Here is a 24686-nt window from a genome sequence, read left to right as displayed (position 1 = left end):
TCATTCACCCCATTGAATCCAACTAGTTCAGACCAGTCACTGCTTTGCAGCACAGAGTGATACCTGGGGAAATGAAACACGTCTGAAAAGGTTGCACATAAAATGTTTTATGCAGTTGTGATTGCATTTGTGAATCATAAACAGCTTTTTATTGTATGTTGGTAATGGCATCCAAGGTGTCTTATGTAAGGTGTCTTTGGGATGCTAGTGCTTTGAAGCAGTGTTGTATTCTCCTGTAAGGATCCAAAGACAAATCCAATGTCCACACTGTGATTCAAATAAGAATAGAATAATTATTTGTTGCACAAATTTGTGTTTATTTTTCTGACTTTTTCTGTATATTTAATTTCATTTTATGGAATAAAAAAAAATCATTTAAATCAAACTGTTATAAGGGGGGTAAATCACACTTTTGTTGGAGTGCAGGGGATTCTGCTTTGCAACACTTTTTAGTTTACAGCATCTTAGTTAAAGCACATTGACTGCCTGGTGATTAGATAGGAGAACTATTCAAGCTGCTCCGTGTGGGGCTGTTGGTGCTTTACGGAATGCATGTCCATGGAACGGGTGATTGAGTGGTGTCTCGAGCGTGCATCCAAACTCTCAGCACACATACATCAGTAAATTGAGCGAGAAAAAGCTCACACCGACCGACCGACCCACCCCCACCTGAAGTCTCCTCCCCCTCTCAGATTGAGTTACCTGCAGACTCACCTATCACTCACCTGCCCTCGTTGCCTCCTCAGCGACTGTGTTTCTGGGCACCGGCAACAAACAAACGCATGCACTCAGTGTTGGACGTCAACTGTTCAGTTTGTGGTCTTGGATTTCACCTCCAGAACAGGCGGCTACAAATATCGACAACTTTTCCTGCATGCGGAGTTAACTGTGTCGAACGGCTGCGGTTTGTAATGGCAGGCTGATGCTCCTTGTTTGTCACCTTGAGCATCCCGTACGGAAAAAGCACCGCAGTGAGTTATACGAAAGATGCTTCTTTCTTTCTTTCTTTCTTTCTTTCTTTCTTTCTTTCTTTCTTTCTTTCTTTCTTTCTTTCTTTCTTTCTTTCTTTCTTTCTTTCTTTCTTTCTTTCTTTCTTTCTTTCTTTCTTTCTTTCTTTCTTTCTTTCTTTCTTTCTTTCTCTGAAGCCTGTAGTTTCGTACATAAAGAAAGTTCAACAGGTTATTCACAGCAGACACGTAAACATGGATGGTTCCACTTGTCAAAACTCACCACAAAGTCCATTCACTGACTGTTCCTCATCTTTCTATCGTAATACTACTAACAATAATAGTTTCATTTGTATAGGATAGCACCTTTCAAAAGCAGAAGTCACAAAGTACTTCACAATAACAATAATAAAACAATAAAAGACAGGGGCAGACAATACATGCAAACATCAGCTTAAAAAGAAAAAGGCTAAGTCTAAAAAGATGGGTCTAAGATTATTTTATTTATTTATTCATACAGCTACAGCCTCAAAAGTATAGTCTCACTTTGCCTTGAGCCTCAACATTCAAAGATTGTATTGTCATTGTAATACACAACGAAATACAGTGTGGCACTCTCCAGTAGCAGTGAGTGTTTAAATGTCTAAATGACACAAAAACAAAATAAGACAATTGACAAATATAACGATGACACAACAACAAAGACCAAATGACAAAAATTGTGTAAAAATAAATATATAAATAGTGATATGTAGATTAAAAATTATCCCTGTACATATGTGCAATTCATATGAAAAATTATTAATGATTAAAAATGTAGGTTTGATTGTTGGGAGCAGGGAGCTACTGCTCCAGAGTTGTAGTGTGTAGGACAACAAATATATGACCTTTAATATTATGTAATAATGTTGGTATAATATATTGTCATCCTTAGCAGATGTTGTAACCTGGTTGGTGTTTTCTTCTGTGCTCTTTAATGACTACATACTGGTTTAAAGCGTTGAGAGTGGTTGTGCATACACACTGATGATTTCTAATAATAAAAAAGTCCTCCTTGCCGATATCTAATGTCATCACATTATTAATATTTTCTAATTGCAGCTACAGGTTTGACCTGATATTATTGGCATTTGTTATTATTAGTAATTTTTTGAAATTGTACGGTCATTCATCCGTGGAGTAATTTGCACTCTGTTACATTAGGGAGTACATACATGTGAAAACTACATGATTCCACTATACATTTAATTCTGATGTCACCCATAAATTAACTTAATTACAGCATTTAGCTATGTGGTGAGATGAACGTGCTTCAATTTGGGCTCAAGGTATTCAGGAATTTCCTCATGACACCCTGCACTAACAAACAAAAGGGAAACACTGATTGGGTGGTGTGCTAGGAGAAGACTAGAGTGTTATTGTTTTGTTGGGAGGGTTATATGAATGTTAGCCGAACAAAAAGGGATCCTGTCTGTGAAGTCTGACCTGATTTCTGTCGTTTTGTGGTCGTCCTCTGTGCCTTAATTAAGACAATGCACTCACACTTACTCACACTAGACACTGCATATCAAGAACACACCTGTAACAGCATCACCAGACAAATAAAAGTGCAATGTGATTCGACCAAAGGGCGGCGTGATTTGAAATTAATCAAATCCAATTCATTTCATCAATTATTAAATGCTATCTCGGGACTATGGAGCAAAGTCCAGATTTCTCACATCCTGAGCACATTTATATTTATTTTTTCAGATACAGTACATTACATAAGCTATCACTGTCAGTATTTTCTAATTGTCTAGTATGACTGTCAAAAAAGTTTAAAGCAGGCCTCATTTGAACAGTTTGCATCTTGTGCAATTCCTAAGATCATGGCACACTTTGAGTATCGGGCTGAGGTAATCTAAAAGGAAAAGCATACTTGAACATGGAGATAATACAGTAAAAGGATTTATTTCACCTTTAATGCTTATCAACAGTGATTAGATCGTTGCCGCTATGCAAAACAGCACAAAGCATAGCGTGTTATAATACTGTTTTATTTGGGTGCGGTTTGCAGTTCATCACTAAAGATGATGCTCTACATATCATACAGGCATGCCACCATGGTATAGCTAATAATTAATTTTCCAAGACTGTTCTATATTTTGCACCTGTTTACAAACATATCTGGACTTCTTATTTGTGTTAATTCAAACTGTCAGCATGTTAGTTGATACTAATGAGTTTCAATTCTTACTGAGATTTAACATATATCAAAAAGGTAACAATACAGACTGAATGACTAAAATCAAAAGCTTTAAGGTCACCCATTGTGCAAAATGAACTTTGTTATGGATTTTCTTTACCATTAAAGGTGCTGTAAGCGGAATGGTTCTTTTAGCTAACTTCCTGTCAGTTACTGCAGTTAGCAGTCCCCTCGCTCGTCCCTATGTCACCACATTAATGCACTGCGGTCTTTAAGCAGCAAGTTATCTAGCATCATCTCAGATCCATAAGTGTGATAAAACATGATAAAAACCATCAAAACAGTAATTGGGAAGGATTTTTACCTGCTCCGCCATTGTAGGAGCATACACATTCACCCATCTGTTGCTCTGGCGTGCACCGGCAGTGAGACCATGGAGTGTATATACTATATATGAGTGAGGCGCGTGTCGGTTTGTAGCGTTCTTTCTTCTGATTGGATAAAAATTTCGGGATACTACAATAAGTTTATTTGCCGATTACATGCAAAGCAGCTGACATTATGTAAGTGATCACTGAATGAATAAAGAGCGATTTTACACTTATATTAACATAAATAAACCACTTACTTCACCTTTAAAGGCATGTTCAGTTTTTTCTCTACCTCCACCTCTCTGAAAACCTTTCTTCAAACACCCGTACACTCCCCATTACCAACCTAAACTAGCACCACCTGTGATAAGCAAACCCCTAGATCACCCTGAATCTAACTGGAAGATACATTCAACCGGGAAGTTAGAGTCGGGGCCAATCAGAGCACACTGGGCTTTTTAGAAGGTGGGACTTAAAGGGACAGGCTCTGAAACAGACCGTTTCATAGAGAGGCTAAAAAGAGGAGATTCAACAATGGCACTGTGAGAAATACAGAGAGTATTTTGGACACTACACTATCAAAACAGTCTCGATTTGAAAGCCAATCACAATTTTGTACCTGAATATGAGCATAATATGTGCCCTTTAAAACATGAGCAAGGGCTCTGAAGTAAAGCATTGTTACTGTAAATCCCTCAAATTATTTGTTGGCACAAAAAGGGCTCTGAATAGGAACACTTGTCCGTTATCCTACCAGCAGGGGTATCATAAGCCTCCCAACTTTGCTTCTATTTTTATGTAATTATTGCTCTAATGCTGTGTAATTACCTCAGAATAAGGGTTTGTCGTTATTGAACAATAAGCACCTTAGACTGAGTCAAGGAGAGGTGTGCAGATTGCCTCTTGCCATGAGGTTGACAACACATGACACCCTGCCCGTCCTGCTCCTCCTGAAACCTGGCAAAGGGCCAGAGCGTCAAACAATAGTGGGGAGAATAGTAGAACAGAGAGAAAGAGGAAGTCTATATGCAGACTTGACTTATTAAAGTATACCACTTGTTTTCTTTGCTTATTTGCGTTTCTCAGTAAGATTTTTCTTCCAGTCCTCAACCGTGGGTCATCGAGCTACATGAGTATGTGTATAAACAGAATCATAAATTGTCTGCAGGAAGTTCAGGAACCGAGTGATACTGACTTTTGCTCCTGCCTGAGACGGCTTTAGCTGTTGTGATTTGGCCCTTGCTTTGTTTCAGAAGATATAATGAGGTTATCCAGTAGGGGTTTTTATGTGTATTATCTGCTGCGAGATAAGCTTGAGTAACCTGTCACTGTCATACCCAGGGGTTAACCTTGTGCACGTGTAGTTTACTGTGGCTTGTTATGTAAAGACACAACTATAGTTCAGAAATTAGGTAAGGCATGTTGTGGTGACATATAGCGGTCTCGTAACGCCATCGTGGACCAGTGGTAACCCTGTGGTTAGAAAAATGATACTGAGATGTTCAGAGCTGTTGGTCAAACACGCCCAGTGACATTAAGTGTCTCGAGGTCAGTTTCTTACAGGTTGGATTGTACTTGCAGAACACGTTAAATGCTTCCTGGTGAAACAGGATCCTAACCTCTCGCCACCAATTAATTATACAAACTGAATGGCTTGCCTAAAGAGATACATGGCTCCTTGGAGTCTAGAAGTCTTGTACGGTAAAAGTTGATTATTATCTCCAGTGCTGAATACTATTCACTTCAGCCATTAACTTAAATCAACACTTAACAGTGGTTTTATCAAATGCAGTGATACAATCTGACAATTATCGTAAACGGAAACCAAGCAGAGTCTGCCCTGTTGTGTAACCGCTTGTTAGGGTCCAGCATTAGACCAGGTACTGATGCAGTCTGTGTTTAGCCATATTGTGAAGCTGTATCTCCTAGATATGTTTCATAACCTTGTCAGTACATGTCTTGACTGACAAGTCTGAGTCTCCAGGCCCAAGGGGAAAGGTGTGTGAGACTTTCATTCTCTCATATAATACTGTACTGCTCCTGTTAATCTTTCAGAATACGCCATAGCACACAACAGTTTTTCTTCTTTGATGCTAATGGTCAAATAGTTGGTCTGGCAGGGTGAAAGAAACAATCCAAATGAATTCATTTGCAGCTATGCAGATGTGGTCATCATCAGAGTGGATCTTATTACACAGTGCATATCAGCCTGCTGTCTGCCATTGTCCCCCCGACTGCCAGCAGTACAGGCCTGACACCTGGCTCTCCACAGTGGAGGAGTGTTCAGTAGACTGCATCTCAACTTTGCATACCTTATCTACAAACATAATGAGGTACCGTAAAGCTTTTTAAGCTTGGACACCATAGGCTGTAGCCTGGTTCTACCAGACCATCGTACTTCATTTCATTTGTACAGAAGGTCTGGAATCGCTCAATTGACAAACGTTAACTCACTTGAAGGCGGGTGTCTGTTGAAGTTTAAAACTATTGGATCTGCCCAGTGCCACTCTGGATCTGCCAACCAACCATGCCATGCGCCGGCTTCTGAGCCACTCCTTCTGTTCGCTGATTGGACCAGCAGAAATCTGTCCGGAGAAAACCTAAGAATATACTGCACACCCAGACTGACTACTGAAGGGAAATGAAAATTGAGCGGAAGTAGTAGGCGGGCGGTGACAGGCTACATAGGCTGCACATGAGTGAGGAAAATTAATAAAGAATACCTCGTGCAACCTCAAACCGGCATTGAAAAAGGTCTTTCTTTTAGATAAATAATGCAGGTTTGTTGTGGTGGAAAATGCTTTCCCTCCACCAACAGCCACTGCACCCTCTCAATTCCTCATTAACATAGACTCTCTTTCTTTCTTTGATTCTTATCCTCTCTGTTTCTTTCTCTTCAGGTGGATGCCTTGAACCATGAGTGCCCAGGGATCTCCTTCAAGGCAACCCAAGTGAGCGCTGAACACATTCCTACTTCCTGTCACATATTTACCTTTCTGTGGGCCCTATGCTGAGTTACTGTCACACAGACGCGAGAGAATCACTAACCCAGTATGTGGAAGGTGGAGTGGGTCAGGGACCTTGGGCACAGAGCGGCTCTGTTGAGGATTGTTTACTTTTCCCTGGGTTCCTGGCTTTAGCTTCCCTCAGCACCCCCCCCCCCACCCCCCCCACCAGCCCTCTCTCTCTCTCTCTCCCTTTTCCATTCTCCCTCGCTCTCCCTGGCTAGTCCATATGCTCAGAATCTCAGGCTAATCTCATCCAGTGCTGGCCAGTCTGCTTTCCGTATATATCATATTTGTGGGCTTAGGGTTCATGCAGAAAGTGACAGTGTGGGAGTTCCAGAGGGTTTGTGACACAGACAGCCAGAGGTGCAGGGGAGAAGATGAAGAGCATGCAGCGTAACCCCGTCTCTTCTTCTTCTCATTGCAGTGGAGTTGCCAGATCAGACAGCAAGATCAGCGCCAAGGCCCTCTATGGTAAGTGAATGCATTTGACGCAGTATTTAATCGTTGTCTGTTTTCAAGACGTTGCCTTCACATGCCCTTCACATGAAATCACGCCTGCCCTAATTTGTGAAGCATGAGTCACATCAGACTGTTGACAGTTTACAGCTTACATTTTAGGAGGCTGGGCACTCTTTTTTTTGTCAAGTGTTTCTCATTGTTTATGTTCCTCTTTGTAACCCATACTTATTATTATACTTGGAGGCAATGAGGATATTCTACATAGTACTTACAAAAAAACTAAAAACTATTTTTCAACAAAAACTTTTATCGTAAGAATAATTATTTCCTGTACAGCCAAAACCTGATTGCTGACCTCCTGTGTCGTCCATAAACAAAAATTTAAAAAACACACTGCTGCACTGTGTTATATAAGTATAAGTTACCCTATTAAAACCAACAAAGGCACTGTGTTTACGTTTAGCACACCAAATGTGTTATTTTTCCATGGATGAATGTGGGCCCCCAGAAATATACTTTTTAATCAGGAGACAAAAAATACAGTGATTAGCCACACATTTGTGATATTTTTTTAAGCTTTACATCTTCAGAAGGAAAGTATTATGAATGGAAGATGGTATATTGATACAGCCTTACCTTTTGATACCTTTCCAAACTGTAAATTGCGAAGCTGTCTAGATCAGAACTGCAAATAGCTCAAACCACAATATAATTTGTCATGCAAATGTCAGGAAATCAAGCACTCTCACTCTGCTGCATGTTGCTGCAACCTCAAGGCCGTGCTCGCCTGTCACAGCCCAATTCCCAGTCTAGACACACACACACACACACACACACACACACACACACACACACACACACACACACACACACACACACACACACACATACAGTGATAAGAGGGGGCCAATGTCCTGCTGAGGGGCCCCGTCATGCTCAGTCCGCTGACACCTCTGACAGGTATATAGGAGGGACATTGGCCTCCTAAAGGAAACACAAGTTTCCAACTCTGTCCCAGTCCTGCACAGCATGCTGGGATTTGTTTTTAGATGCATCAGGCTTGCTTTTTTTTAAGTCACGTTGTGTGCAGACAGATATTTATGTTAGCTTTTGTGCTTACTTTGAATTGAAGAATATGTTTGTGTTATTTTTGGGCTAATTTTTTTTAATCTAAGCACACTGTCTGCTTGTGTGTCTTTGGTGGAACTCAGTAATGTAGTTATGACACAACTATTTTTGTCATAACTACTAATATTTTAGCTGGCATAGCTTTGCTAGGGTGTGTGTGTGTGTGTGTGTGTGTGTGTGTGTGTGTGTGTGTGTGTGCATCTGAGCTGTGCTATGTTACATTAGCAGGGAGTGCAGGGTGTGCCTGTTTGTAATGTGTGGTTGGAACAGGGTGGGGATGCCGACGTCGTGCAGGTAAATAAAAGACGCATTGAAAAGTGGAAAGAAAGAGGCTCCTGCTCTGCTCTGGTCCTCCCTGCACTGCCTCAGACATTAGCTCACTGGTCCCTGCCAGCACCTCCTTCCACACATAGTGGAACATTGTACAGAATATTACAGGCACAAATAGAAACCTACACTGAAATATATAAAGGGCAAACTTGAACTCATGTATGGCTCTTGGGCATTTCCAAATTTAGAACGGCCCCTGATGACAGATGATGTATTGTAGGGATTCAGGATGTACCAAACCATCTGACTGTGCAGCTTGTTGTCTGTGAAACATTCTGCTCCTTTAAGCAATCCAAATAATCCACAGGATGCTTCCACTCCTGATCTCCTGTGAAATGTCCCACTGTATGTGTGACGAGGCTGTGCTGTTTTTCATCTAATCTTGTGCGGCAGATGGTCACCACTACCTTCTGGCAGCAAGATGACAGCAGCATGCCTGTCCTCCCAAACGAGAGAGAGAAATAGAGAGAGAGAAACAAGGGATGGTGAACAACACTGTGTGCACCATCCACAACAGTGGGAGATATTTGGAAAAATATACAGTAGGTCTGTGGCTCCTTGCTGAATAAACATGCAGAGGAACAACAGAAGAAGTCAAAGTTCAAATCTCCCGTATGCAAAGGCTCCCCGTCATTCATACAGCTGATGCAAATGATGCACAGGTCCTCCTACCTGATCCGTTATCAGCAGCTTTGCAGTAGAGTGGAGAGGCACATATCACACGCATTATCCCCGGACTTACGCAGCTTTCTGGAGTTTCTTTGTTTGTGGTTGAGGAGTATGTCTCTGTCAGGTAAAATACTGAAAAGACTGAATCTACATTTTAATGGAAAGTCATTGATCTTAACTTGCTACTCCGTTTTTATGGATTGTCTGCGTTTTCGAATTCAGTTGAATTACGTTGATAGACGCCCTTACTTAGTTTCTGTCAGTCAACCCTCTTTATGCGGTTTTACTTTTGTTGTATGTATTTGTGTTTGGTAAAACAGCATCAAAAGTAGCTGCATTTGACAAAATAATGGTTTGTGTTTGTTTAACAAAAGCATGATGTAAACCTTTGTTATCAGCTTGAGAGGGCAACTCTGCGATGAATCAGGCTTTTAGGTGTGGTGATATGATACTGTCTTGTGGGATATGAACAAACCTTTGTGGACACAGCAGCACGATATCTAAATAGTGGCCTGCATTTAGAGCAAAAGGAAAATCTGTTCATCAGCTTGTGCCAACACAATCGCTTATTTTGAGTGGGTGATTCATTCATCCTTCTGTTGCCATACAGAGATGACTGTCATATATATATATATATATAGTATACAGTATATGACAGTTATATAAATACACACACAGTAGGCTATATACTGTATATATAATATATACGTATACTGTGTGTATGTATACTGTATACATAGCTATATATACATATATGTATTATATATATATAAATATATACTGTATATATACAGTATACTGTATATATATATTGAATTGAAAATTGAATTGAATTGAATTTTTTTTTATTTCGAACAAGTAAACAATAAAAGACAAAAAAGCAATAATAAACAATAAAATAAATTAAACAAGTGGACAGTTACAATAAAGTAATATTTACACACAATGAAAACCACAAATGAAAATAAACTGTCTCACACTTGCTTTACCTGTTCGAAAAGGGGTGAGAAGAAGAAAACTTATTTAATCTCACCCCTTCTCCCTGATTTATATATCTATAATGACTATTTGCTTCCTTATTAGTGATATAATGATATTTCAAAAATATATATAGAGGTGAGACATGTATTGGTGTGATAATCTGCCCCAGCAGCCATTTTTTATTGCTGGTCATTGATGCTGGAGTGGCCTGAGGATCTGCCCATCTGCCTACTAAGTGGCTCTTATTGCAAGCTGTTGCAGCGCTCTGAATTGATTGGCATAAATGTCATTCATTAATAAGACATGGGACGAGCTCGTCTTTCAGAATGACACCTGACGCTTGTGTTTCACCGGTGGGGAGCCAAGCAGGAAGGAATCAGCAGAGGGGAAGTGGCAGGAACAGGAAAGACACATGCTTTCGTCGTTTTATAAATCTTTTTTCAGCGCTGAGAACATGGAGGAGTCAGAGGTCTGTAAATCATGTGAACATCACAGTGATTCATCAAAAAGTCAATATCAAACACTGGAAAGTGCTTTACAGCCCTGACATAGCAGGGCTTTTGTGTCATGTTCACGGTAAAACACATTAAGTGAAATTGGACCATGTCTGTATGAAGAGAAAACATGTGTGCCATCAACATATTGACTCTGTTGGGTGGGGGACAGACAGATCTGATATGAGATCTGGCTGTGGAGTTGAGAGGAACATTCTCTCCTTTGAGTGTAATTGTTACCTGCAGACTATTCACCTGGTAAATAGGTCAATGAGCACACTGGCACACTCATTAACATTGGCCAAAAAAACAATGATGGCAGCCAACAATGCTGTGAACTATGACTTTTTTGGAATAGAATTTCATAAGGTTAGCACCAGGGTTGATAAATGCTGTTCAAACTTTGAATGAGTCAGCACCACATTTGAACTTTATTGGTCTCAATACGTTTCTTGATGTCTTTAAACAATTGCAATTGTCTCAAATGTTTAAGAGACCATAAAGTATATAGTGTAAAACAATAAAGTAATGTAAATCACTGACAATGTGAAAACAATGCTCCAGTGTGAAGGTGTCACTCGTATCGATGAACCGAACAGATATGTATCACCTAAATCTGCAGCTCTCCTCCTTTTGAAGCTTTAAAATGACTTTCAGTTTGTTGTTTGGCTGTTTCCTCTGACTCACCACTCTCTTGTATGTCATTTTTGCTCGTAGCAGGTCGTAGGCAGCTGATTTCAGGGAAAAATCCCCCCCAAAAACTCACTGTAAACTACCTGCTCAGCACCGAACAGGATACAGACATAGTTGGCATCGAGCATGTGTACACAGTGGATTATTTACCTTACTTACTTAAGAGCCAGATATTTTCCTCAGCACTAGGCAGAGACCAAAAACAGAGCTAGCAGTGAGTGAACATTGCCTCAAAAATGAATGGTAATGTTGGTTTCTTTGTAGCTGTTGACTGTGTGAGTAAACAACTTGTCAGTTAAAATCAATTATTTTTAGGTTTAAAGCCGTAGTATTCGCTCATTGTTACTCAACTTTGATGCATGTGCATAACTATGTAAGTGCAGGCTTTGTTTTCACACAAGTCAGCTGAAGGCGAAAGTTTCTTTGTGCTCATCTTAAATCTGAGTTTTAAGAAGCACTGTATAAATACAAGCGTGATTTTGTTACTGCACAAAAAGTTTTGAGGCCAATCGAGGTCCAGTGTGATGTAAATGTCGAAAACCTCAAGTACACATGCAGTGCATTTGAGAACAGCCTTTACTTATCTCACATCTAGTAGTTGTGAAACTAATAAAAAATATTTGCATATTCATAGATTCTGAATTTTAAAATGAGGAAGAGGGAGCTAGTTGTGCTTTTTAGAATGTAGTTAATTCATTGTTTCTTTGTGGAAAAAAACACACAAAGACAAATTATTAATCAAATTTTATTTGTGCTAAAACATGTTTGGTACAATGATTTACAACATGCCACTTGCTATTCATGGCACTTTCACCTGCCTTGCTACTCAACAGGTTTCTACCAAAAATGAGATAAATGTAAAACCAACTACAGAATTGTCACCTACAAGTAGGTTACATGTGACAGTTTACAATCAGGTGTAATAATCTGGATGAGGAAGTGTGCATGGTGCTTTTGAGAAGTTGCGTCACTGATCTTTGACCCCGCAGTAAAAATCTCTGTTTGGTGCCCTGGGTGAAGCACACTTTAATGTCAGCCAGGCCAATTTACCATAATGTAAAGGAGGGCAAATCAAATCACATATCAGATCTGAAAATGTAATAATTAACCTCTCGGATAGGTCTCTCTGCATTCAAGTTTTAGACAAAAAATTACAACATCACAATAAAATATATTGTGATGTTATGAAATATTCTGTTAAATGCACAATCTGTGTCTAAAATTTTTTTTCACTAAACGTACAATTTGAAAAGATATGAATATCTAACACTGTAGCTGATTGGGAGGTGTACAATTGGCACATAAAACAAAACACTGCACACAGTGCATGTCCTTGTCACTTCCTTATTGCCCTGTTCAGCGGACACATTTGTTTAGTCTGTTCCCTCTACTGAAACTGGCAAGATGTGGACTTCAGGTCAGTGTCACTGCCGGCTGTTTACATACATAGTAAGATAAATAGTTAGATCGCAGGTAGGACGTGTGTCTCATCTATGTATATATTTGTTTTCTTATCAACAGAACAGAGGAAAAAATACTCCAACTCCAATTTCATCATGCATGAGACATCGCAGTACCATGTCGAGGTAAGTTCCACTCTATTTCTCTTCCTCTGATAGGTTACATTTGTGTGTTGTAATTTTGACCCTTTCTGTCCCTTGAACATTTTTAGAAATAATCCTCAATATATGTAAAAATAGAAAACTTGTCAAAAGATTAGAAACTCAATCACCGCATGTTGAATGGTATAAGAGGCACTTCAACTTAAACTATTTTAGTAAAATAAGTTGTTGTTTTATAGGAAACCTACCTATGAGCGATCCCAGACTTTTTATTTATTTATATCATCATATTATTATAATTTATTCGTAAATGCATGTGGTACGTGTTCACTTGTCATGCAACATGATATAAAAAAATAAAGGAAAGAGAGATAAAACAAACTGACTTGGTAGCCAATTTCAAAATTTGTATTAAAATTTGCAATTCTGAAGGAAAATTGTCGCAATGTAGTGTGAAACCGTGTATCCATTATTTTTCTCTCTTTTTCTCAAAGTTACCTGTCACACTAAACTATTAGTTTAATTTAGTCAAACTTATTTAGTCAAAACTAAATAAATGGCTTAAATAGTGAAAAACATTCTTATACTCATGGTCTACAATTGTAAGTTTTATTATTTTAAAAAGTTCACTTTGTTTAAAACACGATTTAAAAAAAGGACTCACTCCATTATGGTGTTTTGTTCTTTTGCCAAGAGATAAAAGCTCACTAATAAATGTACAGATTACATCTCTTTTTACGAGAACTGTGTCATAGTAAAGCAATCAGTGATGACAACAACGTAGGGGGCGATGATGTTGGAAGGACTGTGTCAGAGACAGGCTTCAGGTCAGGGATGGTGATAAACCATGCCCCGTGTCCGTGCGGATTGGATTTCCCTAAATGCCTCCCCATTATCTTGCATGGGCAGGTAATCACAGATAACAGCTACGTTGGCAGCAGTCCACTGCAGTGCTGTCGAAGTGGCAATATTGAAGATTCAATATCGTATAAGACGGGACAGGAATTCACAGGCTAAACAATGCTGTAAGCTGAAGACATTGTGAGATATGTTGCACCTGTTCAATAATTTCCTTAATATGAAGCTGGATCCAGTAGCTGAGCTTAGAATAATGGTGGTAAACGGGGAAACAGTTGACTTGGCTCTGTCCGAATGTAATAAAGACTGACCTACCGGCATCTCTAATGAACACTTCTGGTGTAATGATGATTTTTGTTACAGTATGAAGGGTTATGTGCTGGATTTCTTTCTAGGCTATGAACAGTTGCTTGGCAACTTGATGGAGACATGTTTTTCCATAGTTTTTAAGGGTTAAACAAAAAAGATATGATATGTCATTTAGTGAGCTTTAGAGTTGATGGTATGCATATCATATGTCAGTCTCCCCTAGTTTTCAGTCTTCATGCTAAGCTAAGCTTAGTGTTATATTGCTCCAGCTTCATATGAACAGACAGACAGATAGGAGAGATGTATCATTTTGTTCATCTGACTCTGCAAGAAAACATATAATTATTTCTCAAAATGTCTAAATGAATATTTATGAATAATTATGCCCATCAACTTTTCAAATCATCCCGTCTCTACTTTCTATACAGCCATTGTTTTCAGTTCACACAGGTCATGTTCTCTTAACAACAAATAAAATGTGTCCTACATTTACCAATCCACTGTTTTCTCCTCAGCATCTTTCCACGTTTATTATGGACAAGACAGAGGCCATTGCCACAGTGGACGATGCCATCAAGAAGCTGGTCCTCTTGGACTCAAAAGACAAAATCTGGACCCAAGAGATGCTCCTTCAAGTCACAGACAAAGCGGTCAGGCTGCTGGACTGTGATTCACAGGTATATTCCACACATCATGCACATCTTCCGATTCTGTTACCATGCAATACATGTCACATTATAGCCTTGTGTTTGTGATGTATAGAAGAATGTATTTGTCTACAATTAAGTGTTTGAATCAGATTTTTTTTTTTTTTACTGGGAGAAGGTCTTCTGCTGATCCTGTGCAAATAAACTGTCATTTTTTTAACAGAAAGTGGGGCATGGTGTTTGAGCATTTAACCATGCAAATGTCTTATGTATTATATTAAGTTGCAACATGAAAATTGTAGGTTTCGACATTTCTTGGCATTGAAAGTCAGAACATTGACCGTTCTTTTTCAAAATCTGTATGTTGGTAGTCCTTCAACTTTATGTAAGTGCAGTACTTAATTGTGTTACTAAGTATAATAATAAAACAATGAGCACATGTATATGAATAGTAATTTTACACTTTCTTGACCACTGGCTGATTCTACTCGAGCATAGTGGGTATATAGCTAATGGAAGGATGGGGCATGAAAATGTACAATAAAATTAAAGAATGGAAATGATGCAGCCTTCAAATTTATTTTTAGATTGATGCTACTCTAATGTCTGTTGGTTTGACATGAAGCAACCAGTTAGCTTATATCTCCTCTGTTGTGCTCCTGCAGGAGGAGCTGGAGAACTTCCCTCTCCACACCATCCACCTGAGTCAGGCGGTCCTGAATCAGACACGTTACCCCTCTGTGCTGCTGCTGGTGTGTCAGGACAAGGACCAGCCCAAACCAGACGTCCACTTCTTCCACTGTGACGAGGTGGAGGTGAGTCTCTCTTTAAATGTTTCACACTGTTACATCTAATGTACTACAACATGGTGATGTTGCTGTGTTGCTATTGTTGTTATTTATTGATTGCCAGGATTACTGCATTTTAGGGTGTTTTTCATGTAGGTCTTGTCTGTGTTTCTTTTTTCCTTGCTGCAAAACAAATTGCCCCTCAGGGACAAATAAATTTGAAGTTGACTTGGCTCAACTTGCGTCCATTATAGTCCGCGCATGATTGGCTGGCTTTGTGTCATTCATAAATCCATGCTTCTGTTGTTAGAGCACCAGGTCAGATTTCATGCTTGGTGGCCGCCTGTTTGTGTGTATCCTTTTACAGTCTTTGCAGCTTAAACGGTTAAGTGAATACCTTTCCTTGAACGCTGTAATATATAGTAAAGATAAAACCTTTTTATAGTTCTAAATAATGACTAGGAAGTTCAAAGAAAGAACTGACTAGGAAACGTTGATCTTTGGAGCCGAAGTAAGCACACAAAAAAACTGACATTTCCGATGCAAGCTTTGTCTGTAGGCTTTTAGAACAGTAACAGTGAGGTCAGATTACTGCTCAGTTTTGCAGCAGACAGAGCTTTGTACCATATATGAGCAAAAATAAATAGCCGGAAAAATATGAATGGATTGTAAGTAACTTCAATGTCTTTGTTTGTGGAAATAAACCAAATGCACAGGATGCATGCCAATAGTTTTCCTATTCAGATAGAATCTGATTAATCACTTTGGCCAATTTAAAATGTGTAGAATCCATCAATGTTCAAAACTGTATTGATTTAGTGATATTACAGTTAAATCTAGACGATTGTGTCCCTGAGCAAGGCCCTTAACCCCAAAACTGCCCCAGTGGCGCTGTACTATGTTAAATACACATTTCAATGACAGTTGACAATAAAGTAACTTAACATAAAAGGTATAGACATAAATGTGTGTCAGAAAACTATGGCATGGCTGCAGGTGAAACTACCCAGAGAGATCAACTGTAAAACTGTCTCAGCTCGTTTGTCTCTGCTTACTTTCTGCAGGCTGAGATGGTTCATGCAGATATAGACAGTGCCGTTGGAGACAACAGGCATGGAAAAAGAATGAGGCTTCAAACTCTGAAGTGAGAACATTGCTGCAGCAGATACACACACACACACACACACATTCTCATAGTTACACATTGAAGGACGTGGCACTGACCTGTAAACATTAGTTAGCTTACTTGACGTGAGGGTGCTGATGGTTTCCCTCTTCCTCCAGAGTGAACCAGGAGAAAATGAAGCGTCATAGAGAAACCATCCTCCCTCCCTCGGCCCCTAAGGGCCCCACACCTGCTGCCAAGGGACGAGTGGCAGCAGCGAGCACACGGGGTGAGAACACACATAATGTACATGCATGCAAAATAATGCTCTTTTTACATGCACAGCTCACATTGTGTTCCTCCCCATGGCCTTACACCTGTTGCATTCATAGCCATAGCGTATTGTTTTGTTCAATCACTTTTTTTTGTGGTTTGATGTAGAAAGACGAGGCTCCGGACAAAACGACGCACAGCCACAAGAGTCACATGAAAAGCTGGCCCAGCGCATTGAGAAGGATGTGGTGAGAAGTTTTTTTATTTTTATAATCCACAATGGCACCTGCCAACACTTTACACAGCTCCTTTCACTGTCTCGTAAAGTAATATTTAAAGCCCAGGATTTGTCTTCCTCAGCAAATCCTCAACTGTGCCCTGGATGACATCGAGATTTTTGTGTCGCGGCTGCAAAAGGCAACGGAGGCCTTTTCCCAGCTCAACCATCGCAACAAGAGTAAGAAGAATAAGAAGAAAGGACCAGCAGGTCTGTCTCCCTTTCTTCTTGTGCGGTGGAACGAATGCAGTGACAATATGTTCATATTGCTCACGTCGCCATGTTTGTGTCTTCTTGTTTGTGTCCTGTGGCCATGATGTGGACTCTCATCGTGATGCTTGTGTGGTACTGTAATAGTGGTAGTTTGGGGTCCTTTTAATTGATATAATACTCATTACTCAATTGTCCTCACGGTAATATTATTACTTGCATTTCACTCCGTGGTAGTGTTGATCTGGTATATTTCTGTTATTGTAATTTGAGGGCTTCTGTCTAAATTACATATTAAATGAGTACATTTATTCCTTTAACATTTTTACAAAGATGGACACCAAAAGTGTCATCTTATTAATGGACTAAAAGAGTATTAGTAATTGGTCCCTCCAATTTTTCTGCGCAAATATGAACTAATTACTATTATATATTAATGTAGCATGTTGCTGAGTAATGTTTTATCACCCAATGCCGATAGTGTTGTTCTACTGGGTTTTAATTCAAAACAATGCAGCATGACACCCTGCACATCAAACATGCTACTCTAAAAAAAGGTGTGTTTTTCTCTGTGCTTCTGGTCAGGTACAAGCATCATTTGGTGATTTAGAACAAAAGTGTGTTGTCCCTGACTACAGAAACAGACATGCTGATGAGGATGCATTCTCTATTCAGAGAATCAGTTTCTCAACTTTGAGGTCAAAATCCCATGTGGGGACAAAAAAAAACACTTGCACCAAAGTATTTATTAATATTTTTTGTATATATTTGTAATCTGAAAATCAAACCGTATCATCACCTTCCAAGCCCCCGTGAAAACAATTTAAAGCAACACCCTATTTAAAATCACATTATGTAATTTTAATTTCTGAGGTTGTGGGAATTTTGGGACCTTGTTTGTCACAAGTTGAGAAAACCCTGATGCGGCACATTCTTTCTTGGGTTTTTTCACTCTCTGGTCAAGTTAAAGGTCTCATGCATAAAGCTGTTCATTAACAAATCATTATTGTCTTGGCAATCTTTTATTTCAGTGGAGATGTACGTTATGAGCTTTAGTAGAGATGAAAGAATAACATTCATGTTTTATGGCTTTAAACGGCGTGGCCTGAGAGTGAAACCTGCCTGTCTGGTAACTCTGGAGTCTGTGTGTGGTCATTGTGGCTCTGCTTGTTCACAGAGGGCATGCTGACCCTGCGAGCCAAGCCCCCCTCTGAAGCAGAGTTCATTGATAGCCTGCAGAAACTGAAGCTGGCCTTCAACCTCTTGGTGAGATATCACAGCTACTAAACTACCTTAGCTCATCATCAGTTGCCCTGTCCTCATCTCCCACTCACTGTGTGTCTGTCACTGCGCCCCCTGCAGGCCAAACTCAAGAAGCACATACAGAACCCAAGTGCGTCGGAGCTGGTTCATTTCCTCTTCGGCCCTCTGGAGCTGGTAAGAGCTATACATGTGTCTGATTTCAAACAGGTTTACAAGGCTGTCATACAGGAGGATGCCATCATGTCAAACCCTCGACAATTGTTCTGACTATCAATAATATAAATCAGTGTCACGCTAAATGAGCTCACAGTCTAGTTGGATGCCCTCAAAGTTGCCTGAGCCCAATTAAATTTTTCATTCGGCACCACACCCACTGTTGTTCTGCTAAACTCACTAATCTAACCAGACTGGAGGGACGTGGCTTTCAGCTCTGACTCAGGTGCAGCCACGCTTATGTAATGTTGGTTTCCAAGCCGCAGTTTTTTCAGCCACACCCTCGATACTGCCACACACAAAGCACATAGCCTCGATTGGGCAAAGCATTAACATAGTTCACCAACCTCTGGACACAACCATTGGTTTTGTTTGATAAGATATATGAGATATATGATTTATGAGATAAAAAAAACCTGCAATAATATTTATAGAGCGTCCCCTCAGATCACCAGTTGACCTCAACAATCAGTGTCAACAAGAAGCAGCCTCAGATACATGTGGATTTTGTTTGAAGTTGTGTTACAATGTAAATAGCAGGCCTTTATTGCTGTTTTTTGTTGCTTTAATGTACTCAGTGACTTTAGATTAACACTTCTGCCTCTAAAAAGTGAAACATTTGAAATTATCCATTGGTAAACGATATACGAAAAAATATGTCTTCTCTTCTAAACATATTGTTCATTTATACTCAATCTGTATACTTGCATCCACAGGTGCTGCACAACTGTGGGAGTCCTGAACTGGTGCGTTCAGTTGTCTCCCCTCACCTTTCCAGAGATGCTGTGGACTTCCTGCGGGGACACCTCACCCCCAAAGAGACGACCATCTATGAACTGCTGGGGGACGGATGGACCAAGCCCAGGTACATACAGTACATGCATGCATATGTATATGTTGTACATACAGCGCTATTATCCAAAACACTTCTCCTCTCATTCACCCATCCGTGCACAATGATGTCAGTGACCAACTGGGAGTAAGTAAACTTTTCAGACATGGGTGCATCATTACTGTTGTTTCTGTCTGTGCCGATGTGCAACTTTAAGGTCCTCTTTTGACCATCATTTGTGCTTGTCTTCCTCCTACTGCAGATCAGAGTGGCCCAGGGATCAGTGCGCTCCTCCTTATTACCCAAAGTTTCGTAACGGCTGGGAGCCACCAGTGGAGCTCTTCAGGTCGGCACCGTGGGAAACAGAGGGTCCCATGGGGCCACTGGGGTCTCCAACCAGCCCCGATTACCGGAAACACTCAGGCGAGGAAGTAAGGGGACTGTTTTGTTAGCCACCATCTGTGAATGTACCAACGCTCCCAACCCCCTAAAAATGTAACAATCTGTCTGTTTTCTTTGTTTTTTCAGTTTTTTGGAACTCATTCCTCAAGCTCGTCAAATGGGTAAGTGATGAAGTAGTTTGCTGTCTCTCTCACACACAGAGAACATTCACCAACTTGTAATGACAGGAAACCGTTTGTCTTCAAAGGTCTTACAATGGAGGGACCCACAACCGCAAATATGCCAAAATTCGCTACCACTTTGTAGCCCGAAATGCCAACGAGCTGTCAGTGCTGCAGGATGAAATCCTTGAGGTAAAAACAATAATCTAAAAGGTCATATAATCGAAACCCTTCATGGGTCAATCTTCAGTATTTGCTTCATTTGAACCAAAGTGTGTTGAGCTTTTAATTACATCTATAGTGCCGTGGAGTGAGAGATTTTAAAATGTTTCTCGCAGGTGATTGAGGATGACAAACAGTGGTGGAAACTACGGAATCGGAGTGGCCAGTCCGGCTACGTCCCATTCAACATCCTGGACGTTGTGACGATAGAGGAGCCAGAAGCTATGTACAGTCAGGTGACCTGCTGCACTATACATATTTTTTTTTTACATTCACAAAACCCCTTTTTAATTTCTGTTTCCACATACGTTTGATGACAAAAAACATTAAGATACCTGCTGACTTTTGACCCAGTAGACCAGAATGCAATGTAGCCCGCAATTATTATCCTTATCTCAAATCAACAAGCTCAGGAACTGCAGAGTGAGTGAAAATATAGACTCTCACTATCCAAAGTATAAAGTAATGAAAGGATCAAAGTTTCTTCATCACTGCTTGTGGATAGAAGAGTTGTTGCTTCCGGGTTAAAAGTACACAAGAATATAAGAGCACTAACAGATAACAAAGTGTAGGTCACGATAAAAAGATTTTACTGCCATAAGGAAGTAATCAAATAAATAATAAAAATGCCAAGATAAATTTCAAACCATGTATAGTATTAAAGTCATCATTTTAATGTATTATCGTTGCAGTCGTATGATCTGAATACTGTTCCTAGATCAGTGCTGCTTGGTGTACAACAAACTCTCAGCACTTGTTGCTGAGCACAATATATATGTCACAAGAATATCTGCTGCAGGGCGTTGGTGAACCTGCATGCAGCCGCTCCATACTTTCACACACATAGTTTGCTTTTGGCTCCCAGGCAAAAATGTATCAGCCAGAGTGGGATGAAAGACAAACCTGTTTTTGGAATAATAATACTGGCTGTGGTTGCTTTCTCATGAACTGGGTTTGTTTGTGTGTGCAGCAAGGCTACATGACGTCACCTACTGGTTCCCTGAGCGACAGCTTCAACAAGGGCAGGCCCTCAGACAGAAGTAAGTGTACACACACACACACACACACACACACACACACACACACACACACACACACACACACACAAGTCTGATAAAGGAATCACAGGTATGTTTCTAATGAAAGCAGCTTATAACCAGATCACGCTCATGTTCTGACGTCTGTTGCCGCCCTGTTCCTGTGCTGCAGTGATGGATCAAGTCACCAATGAGTTATTGATAAAGATCACTGCGAACAAAAGCCAGCCGCAAGCCAGGAAGTTCCGCGTGGAGAAACCGGCCGGCAGCAGCCAAGTACCGCTCAACTTCGAGTCTAACACAGCGGAGGTGGTCGCATGGCTCATCGCCAAAGGTTTCTCAAAGCCGTAAGTCACCCACGGCACTCATCAATCAAACAAATCAAAATGCTTCCCCCAATGCCTGCAAGTTCTGACTGAACTGACATTTGAATTTTCAAATTTAATTGAATTAGACTGAATTTCGTTGTATGTTTTTCACAAAGACAATAAAGAATCTTATCTTATTTTTGATTTAAGTGAAATGTCTCAACAAATTTGGATTGGTTGGTTGTCATTAAAATTGGAAATCGGAAATTTAATTATAATCACTTAAATGTTCTCCTGACTACTCTACTTTGCTTTATGACTAAATACCTTCAAAACGAATGACTTTCTCAGGAGCCATAACTGTAATTTGTCTTTAGTACTTGAATAAGTATATGAATAAGTTACCATGCTAAAAGGGTAGACTAAGATGGTGAACATGGTAAATATGTATATAACACCATTTTAGCCTGCTGACAAGTCAAATCAATTTTATTTTTTCACCCGATATCAAACATAAATCTTTATAGCATACAACACCCTCTGACCTTAGAAACCCGGTGACATTAGCGCTCAGCTCAAAGCACGCAAGGCTGCCAACTTTAGTCTGTGCAAAGGTATTTTAGTTCTTTGTACTTAAAATCCAACATGTGTTGTATTTTGGTCAGTATTGGGATCAGAGAAGAGTAACAATTAGTTATTTAGAGTAACAGCAGTGTCCCAGCTTATTAGCTGTGTCCAGATGGATCCGCCATTGTAACTTTTCTAAGTGTCTGATGTGTTATACACCTTTTTCTTCTATGTCATAGGCAAGAATGGGTGTAATTAATAACACTAATGATGTCTCTGTCTCCAATAAAAATGTCCCAGCGAGGCAGCGTGCACAATACCAGTATGCTTGGACAGACACACACCGATGTTTACCAATCAAAAGTGCCATAAAGACTGGCCTTTGAGGATCAGACCACAACAATGTACAAATAAACAAAATCTGTAAATGTCTATGTACTGTATGTAAATACACTTCTTGGCTGTGTGCAGGACTGTTGACTGTTTGGGGATCCTGACAGGAGCCCAGCTGTTTTCCCTCAACAAAGAAGAGCTGAAGGCGGTGTGTGGAGACGAAGGCGGCCGAGTCTTCAGTCAGGTCACCGTGCAGAAAGAACAGCTGGAGGCGAGTCGCAAACACAAACTAACTACTGTGTACTCAAATACCAATACAGAAACCTGTCTCATTCACAGGTTTTCACATTCAACTCTACGTTTAATTGATACTAATACATGTGATCAACTGTCAGTGTTTCTCTGGGCATGTCAGGACAAGTGAATCCACTCAGTGTGGTGTATTGTATACAAGCTGGTCATGCTCATGAACCCAAGGTGGAGTAACCAGTCCTACTGACACAGTCAACGTTGAAAGGATTAGAGAAGCATGAAGGGACCAGAAAAAGAAAATAAGTCTGTCTGATATTTTGGAAGAGTTATGTGTGTGCAAGCTGTTGTTCATTTCAATCTACTGAATATTCATTTTAATGTTCTTCTTGTTAAGTGACCTATTGCCTTTCATAAAATTAACCTTTGAAATGATGTATTGTACTTAGATAAGAAAGGTAGTGCTCCTTAACTGGTCTGTTGCCCATGATTTTGCAATTTTATGTCTTTAACAGTGTGGTGACTGATTGAGAGGTACTACAGTAGATAGCAGTTTATGAACTCTATTGTTGTCTAATCATGTGTCTCTGCTTGTATTCTGCATGTGGTAATGCAGTAACCCTTGAACAGTATTTGAAAGAGAAAAACTAAAAAGGTTATTCTTGTTTTTCCTTTGCAGAAGACCAGCGGAGAGTCAGAGCTACAGGAAGTCATGAAGCGGAGGCAGGAGAGGATCGACTCTGGCAGCAAAGACTGAACCGGCTCCTCACATCAATCTCCAACTGCGGTGAACTATGGCCCAATGTAGAACACAGTGAGATGTTGTACACATTTTTAATTGTATATTTATTTTGTATCATCCAATGTACATGTATTCAAGTGTTTTATTATCTTATAATGTCCCTTTCCTTTTTGTTGTCTCATGAAATCTTGTTGTCTGAAAAGAGGAACATATCATTATATGTACAGTTTTGTGTCTGTGTGCATGTGCATGCGCAACTAGCATTTAACTTGCATATTTGTATGAGCAGTGTGCTCAATGTTTATTCTCATTGTCAATATCGCAGCTGTTAACTGAATGAATTGGTGAATAAATAGATTTAAGCTATTGCATATCTAAATCTGTGCCAGAATGTGTGACACATTTTCTGATATATAGCCAATTATTTTCATATTACTGTTTACAGGTACAATAAATAATAAGGCCCTGCATGTTGGTCCTATCGGCCAGAATCAGAATTAGTCTCATCCTGGTTGGTAACAGAAAATCAACAGTGGGCAATATATATAAGGTATATACAGTATATCTTCCTGTTTATGATCAGATTTGCACAATAAACTTTCAATCATCCTGCATGAAGTCATTTTTAATAATAGTTAGATGCCGTCATTAGCTTGCTTTTCATGCAGCATTATATATAACATTGTAAACTTAACAGACACACAGGAATGATTAGAAATCTATCATATATTGTTCTGTTATTAATAATTAAATGAAGATTTAAATAACACATTCACACAGGGGTTGTAAATAATATGGGACACGCTGTTTAAAAAGAATATAACTGAAAAATAAATATTTGATATTGATCTGTTTTTTGTGTTTGTCTGTGGATGAATGATATCAGAAGTGGAGAAACAGTCAAATACAGTTCCTTTATTGTACAGATCAGAACAAAAGTAACACAAGTAAAGCAAGAGCTTTTTGATTTGACTAAAGAAAAATGAAATTTGGGGCAGAATTATTTAATCCTCACAGTATTTTTCATTATTCCGTGTAATTGTCAGGTGGCGTTGTTCAA

General features: G+C 39.7%; 1 protein-coding gene across 2 annotated transcripts; it reads left to right on the top strand.

Moving 5' to 3' along the window:
* Positions 1-738: 738 nt before the first annotated feature.
* Positions 739-24528, top strand: eps8l2 (EPS8 signaling adaptor L2; the record flags this gene model as incomplete). 2 transcript variants are annotated; one of them, XM_080028294.1, is made up of 21 exons in its annotated part: positions 739-971; positions 6407-6457; positions 6939-6985; positions 12790-12854; positions 14513-14674; positions 15310-15459; positions 16497-16576; positions 16717-16826; positions 16979-17058; positions 17171-17297; positions 18475-18563; positions 18660-18734; positions 19490-19638; positions 19868-20036; positions 20134-20168; positions 20255-20360; positions 20507-20626; positions 21361-21430; positions 21600-21774; positions 22774-22906; positions 23564-24525. In XM_080028294.1, the coding sequence occupies 20 exons, from the start codon at positions 6423-6425 to the stop codon at positions 23639-23641; spliced, it is 2055 nt and encodes a 684-aa protein (XP_079884420.1). In that variant the 3' UTR covers positions 23642-24525. The 2 variants fall into 2 exon arrangements, with proteins under 2 accessions (XP_079884420.1, XP_079884419.1); XM_080028293.1 differs by lacking the exons at positions 739-971; positions 6407-6457 and having other exon boundaries at positions 6892-6985; positions 23564-24528.
* Between the last annotated feature and the right edge of the window lie 158 nt (positions 24529-24686).

Source organism: Ammodytes marinus (assembly GCF_949987685.1).
Source record: "Ammodytes marinus genome assembly, chromosome: 5".
NCBI lineage: Eukaryota > Metazoa > Chordata > Actinopteri > Uranoscopiformes > Ammodytidae > Ammodytes > Ammodytes marinus.
This window is presented reverse-complemented; position numbering and strand designations above follow the sequence as displayed.